The sequence below is a fragment of the Oncorhynchus clarkii genome, chromosome 21 (genome assembly GCF_045791955.1).
Source record: "Oncorhynchus clarkii lewisi isolate Uvic-CL-2024 chromosome 21, UVic_Ocla_1.0, whole genome shotgun sequence".
In the NCBI taxonomy this organism is placed as follows: domain Eukaryota; kingdom Metazoa; phylum Chordata; class Actinopteri; order Salmoniformes; family Salmonidae; genus Oncorhynchus; species Oncorhynchus clarkii.
The window spans coordinates 8,630,036-8,635,626 of record NC_092167.1 but is presented as its reverse complement, the minus strand read 5'-3'; the positions used below and the strand labels follow the sequence as shown (position 1 = coordinate 8,635,626).

Sequence of the window (5,591 nt, the reverse complement as noted above, 5' to 3'; positions counted from 1 at the left end):
AGAGCACTGAAGCATGTGCTGTCTATGCAAAGTGTCCTTACTATTCAAACATACTTTTTGGTGCCACAGGGATAATGTAGTTGAAGGGATCTGTGTGAACAGCAGCATTTTAATGGTTGAGGCTGATTGTCCAGCCAGTCATGGCCTTGAATGGTAAACAAGCCTCATCTGGGCTCAATCAAAGGCTGGGAATGTTCTGGAAGATTCTAGCCAGGCGTGGCAGGAGAGAGGTTATAACTTGACAGAACCTTAGATCGTTTAAGTGGGTTTATAATCCTGTTATAATATCTCAAATCAAAGTGTCTTATATGTAATAATAAACTGGGTGTTTCGAGCCCTGAACGATGACTGGCTGACAGCCGTGGTCTATGAAACCGTGTACCATGGGTATGAAAACAACTTTTATTTATACTGCTCTAATTATGTTGGTAACCAGTTTATAATATAAATAAAGAACCTTGGGTGTTTGTGATATATGGTCAATATACCTGTCTAAGGGCTGTGTCCAGACACACCGTGTTGCGTTGTGCTTAAGAACAGCCTTTGGCCACGGTATATTGGCCATATATAACACCTCCTCTGGCTTTTTCACTGAAATACTCTTCCTGGACAGTCAGATGTTATTAATAAATGTTGTGTGATGTAGAAACCTGATAGCTATGTAATCACTGACATGGTTTCTGATATAAGTGCTGAATGAGGACTGATGCAATGATTATAGACATCTACAAATGGAGCATATTGTTATTACTGTGTTATTAGACCAGATAGTAGCTGCTTTATGTCTCCCTCCAGTGGTCAGGCTCAGTAACTGCAGTCTGTGATACAGCTGACTGACTGATTTAAAAGGGAGATCTCCAGAGCTCTGACGTCTCCAGTCTCCTGCATCACCTGCTGCTCTCTGGAACTACCACAGTAGTGTGAGGGAGGATGTATGGGTAATGTTTAGTGGCTTTATTGTATCTGTTTGAATCATGTTGATTGAATTCTAGCTTTTCAAAACATAAGTCATCTTTAGGGGTTTTGATAATTGCACAATATCTCCATTCAGATTGGTTGATGGTTACTTAACAGAGTCAACATGTAGTTAATGTTCAGGAGAAACATTTAGTGATCAGTTATGATGTAAGGTCTTCTAGACATAGCTCTAGTTTGACTCTATTGTTGTTCAGCTCTACTACACACTGTGTCATTGTACTGGATCATCTCCTCCCCTCAGCACCTGCAGTAGGTCCCAGCTGTATCAGTACAGTCACTGTACAGTCTGACTGAGGGAGGTTTTTGTACGACTCTGTATCACTGTGTGAACACTCCACCACTGTGGTAACTCTGACAGTAGTAATCTCCTGCATCTTCAACCTTGACTCCACTGATGGTCAGAGTGAAGTCACTCCTAGATCCACTGCCACTGAATCTAGATGGAGTCCCAGACTGAAGTGTTGTAGCACGGTAAATAAGGAGTTGAGGAGCTCCTCCAGGTTTCTGTTGGTACCACGCTAAAAAGTCATTGTTGTTAACATCACTGCTGGTTTTACAGTTCAGAGAGACTGTCTGTTCTGGGAGAACAGCTTTCACTACCGGAGTCTGTGTCACAACGTACTGTCCTCTGGATTCTGAAAAATATAGTAAAAACATTTATATGAATTAAATATTACATATAGTAATGAATAGTTCTGAATAGAAATATTAACATTGATATACTGTACATGTAAACACTGTAGATTTAATTCATTTTCAACAATACATTCTGAAAATTGTAACCTTGTATGTAGAAAACAAGTGTCCACATGAAGATGGTGATAAAAGTCATGGTTCTGTTGTCATGAAGAACAGCTCTCAGTCATGAAGTGTTAAACTCACAGGGCTATAAATCCTCTTAGAGCAGCGGAGCAAATTAATTATGCAAATAATGTTTCAATTCTATTTCAGGTTTCAAGTAGTATCCCATCAGAATACATTTAGAGATTTATTTTATAATAATTAGGTGGGTAATTAAATGTGTCTTATTTCACACATTTTTATGCCCAAGTGTGAATTGGAAATATTTATTTTTGCATATCCCAACTCCCCCTGAGACAACCTCGGAGAGTGGGGTCAAGGCCAGTGTCTGCCGTTGCCAACGGCGACCCTGGAGCAATTAGGGTTAAGTGCCTTGCTCAAGGTCACATCAGCATATTTTTCACCTTGTCGACCCAGATATTTGAACTAGTGACCTTTCAGTTACTGGCCCAACACTCTAACCGCTAGCTACCTGCTGCCCCTTTTACAACATCAAACAGCAACTGTTTTATCTGATAACTAATGTATGGTAACTTTTATGTCACACCACCATTATATTATTATTCTGATGATGATCAGATATAATGAACTGTCTGTTCACTCATGCTCGGTCTCTCATGTAAGTTCCTCTAATCAGTTAGTGAACACTTCTCTAAACTAAAGCTGGTAGGATTCCTCTGGTAGTGTTGTCTGTCCTCTGTGACTTTACCACCACTGTTAAATCTGAGATCAACATGTTTAATAAAGGAATATACAACATGGATCACTATCACTACTGCTGCTGCTGTTGTCTTTCATATGGACAATATGGAGGAATACTAGCAACACTGATCTAATGCTGGACTGTATCTACAGACTAGGAGAACCTGATACACAGAGGAAGGAAAAATGACTCATATCTGGATTTAAGATACAATTCATATTTGTATTATTTAGAAACAGCTAATATGAAGTGTTTGTTCTACCTGGAAGATGTTAAAGTGTATTAGTGTTGATTATGATTCTGTATGAGTGATCTTCACTGTAACAGCTGCAGCATCACAACACAGAGGTTTTTGTACCAGCAGTAATAGTGATTGTATCACTGTGGTGGACTTTTGGTAGCGGCACCAGACTTGATGTTGGAAGTAAGTAAAGAACAAATTATTTATTCCAAACTATTTATTCAACTTTTGATGTCGTGTTTCAATTTCTCTATACATTTTGACTTGATATTGAGGATTTTTCAAATTAACTTTTTTAGATGATTTAAACAGAATACACAAGGCCTACACATACTATGGCCAATTTGAATATGAATTTTATTACATCTAATCAAATCTGACCTGCCTTTAAACTATGAAGTGATTAGCCTACATTTTAGATTAGTTGTATGAATAAACATGCTGCACCTACAGTAGTAGGAGATGTACAAGAAAAAGTCAGGTTTGGTCCATGTTAAGGAAATCAACAGGAAAAACACTTTATTTCTAATTGAGTAGAATAATTCATTTCTGAAATGTGTTCATACTATAGTAGAGTTAATTATTTGAACCACAGTCTAATGAAATGAAGAGTGCCAAACATGCAGGAGGTTGTTGTACCAGCAGTAATAGGGATTGTATCACTGTGGTACACTTTTGGTAGCGGCACCAGACTAGATGTTGGAAGTAAGTAACACGCTCTTTGATATTTCTTTCTGATTATTTTGGGGGTATTTTACTCTGTGAAACTTCGTCTATATGAATATATTGCGATTTTTCATATTTTCCTTCCTAAAAAAATATATTTTTTGTATTACTTTTGACAAAGCCTTCTTTCAAATGAAATGTTATTTAAATAACATGTTCAAATGTAGGTGTTTAGTTAAATGTGTGGTTTGATGGATTGCAGAGGAGAGTTCCAGTATGATAACTATTTAATAATATGGAATATAGTTGTTGCATTGTGTATTACTGTTTGTGTGCCATTCTTTATTTATATTTTTATTATCTTTAACTCAAATATTTTTGGTTAAATGTAGATTTTGAATGAGCCTTCTTTCAAATAAATATTTATTGACTCAAAATGATAAATTGTAGGTTTAAATACATGTCTTATTTGTATAATTGCAGAATATAACTCCTAATTCTGGTATAATAACTAATGGTATTTTATATAGTATTCATCATTGTTGCATTGTGTTCATGGTAGACTTCACTGTTAGTGTGAAGACAAAGGATCTCAGTTATGGTTGTAACTGACTTCATAATCCAACATGTTTGATATGTGATGTAAATACTATGAATATGAGTCAGATCCATTCCTAAACAATATCTGTATAACATGTATAACTGACACCATATGACTAGTAACTCTAGTTATTTAACCACTTTATACTTGTTTGGTTCATAAATCTGCTTTATATCAATTACTTTAGTGTTTTTTCCAAATCTTTTCAACAGTCCAACTTCTACATTCATATTTAGAGGGCATTTCCAATTCCCTTTATTTGGTTGTGGACCTTAATGGAGATAATCTCTTAGTGTTGCTGTACTTGTTGTAATTACTTAGTTGATGTGTTCTGTTTGTTCCAGGTAACAGTGCCCCCACCCTCACCGTCCTGCCCCCCTCTAGTGAGGAGCTGTCCAGTACAACAACAGCCACACTGACGTGTCTGGCCAACAAGGGCTTCCCCTCAGACTGGACCTTGAGCTGGAAAGTGGACGGGACCCACCAGAAGCAGGAGGCCAGTCCTACGGTCCTGGAGAAGGATGGCCTGTACAGCTGGAGCAGCACCCTGACTCTCACTGCCCAGGAGTGGACCAAGGCAGGAGAGGTGACCTGTGAAGCTCAGCAGAATTCCCAGACTCCAGTCACCAAGACCTTGAGGAGGGCTGACTGTTCTGGGTAGGACCCCTCAGTCACACACCCCTGTGGAGGGAGGCTGCTGGTTCCTCTGCTTTGACTCTGTTCTGAGATCAGATGTTCTCTGTCTTATTGATCACTGACATGTAAACAGACAGGGGGCTTTGCTTGAGTTCATGTGTCAATCGTCTCTGTAGACTGATGTTGTATCAGTGTTAGATGTGATGTGTTCTGTTATATAACTATTAGAATCTGTAGGAATGTTTGCTTTGATGCTTTGATGAATAGATGAAAATAAAGACTTATCTTAGAAACAAATATGTTTTTGTCTCTTTCAATAATTTTACTTTAGTCTTAAATGTTGTTGAATGGTATAGACATACATTAATCAAGCTTGATTCACAGTTTCTTAGAAAACTTTCAGACCTAAATGTCATTGCTTAGTTATGTTCTCACTTGAAACCACCTCATCTTCAACCAGCAAATCAAATCAAATGTTACTAGTCACATGCACCGAATACAACAGACCTTACAGAGAAATGCTTACTTACGAGAGCCCTAACCAACAACACAGCTTTAAAAATACGGATAAGAGATAAAAGTAACAAGTAATTAAAGAGCAGCAGTAAAATAACAATAGTTAGACTATATACAGGGGGGAGCCGATACAGACCTTCTGCCTATTGGCTGTCTCGTCATTGTCGGTGATCAGGCCTACCAATGTTGTGTCGTCGGCAAACTTAATTTATGGTGTTGGAGTCATGCTTGGCCATGCAGTCATGGGTGAACAGGGAGTACAGGAGGTGACTGAGCACGCACCCCTGAGGGGTCCTCGTGCTGAGAATCAGCGTTGCAGATGTGTTGTTACCTACCCTTACCACCTGGGGGCTGCCCGTCAGGTTGTCTAGGATCCAGTTGCAAAGGGAAGTGTTTATTCCCATGGTCCTTAGCTTATTAATGAGCTTTGAGGGCACTATGGTGTTGAA

The 5,591-nt window shown here is 38.5% G+C and overlaps 1 long non-coding RNA gene and 1 gene segment (V, D, J or C); one reads left to right on the top strand and one right to left on the bottom strand.

Annotated features, from left to right (window-relative positions):
• Positions 1-390: 390 nt before the first annotated feature.
• Positions 391-1,844, bottom strand: LOC139378458 (uncharacterized). Its single transcript, XR_011628301.1, has 2 exons — positions 1,762-1,844; positions 391-1,613 (listed from the first exon to the last, which is right to left on the bottom strand). It is a non-coding gene; the product is annotated as an uncharacterized lncRNA (long non-coding RNA).
• Positions 1,845-3,343: 1,499 nt separating this feature from the next.
• On the top strand, positions 3,344-4,923 carry LOC139379584 (Ig kappa-b4 chain C region-like). The segment is given in 2 exon segments: positions 3,344-3,428; positions 4,335-4,923. Coding segments are annotated over 2 exon segments (402 nt in total).
• Positions 4,924-5,591: the final 668 nt, after the last annotated feature.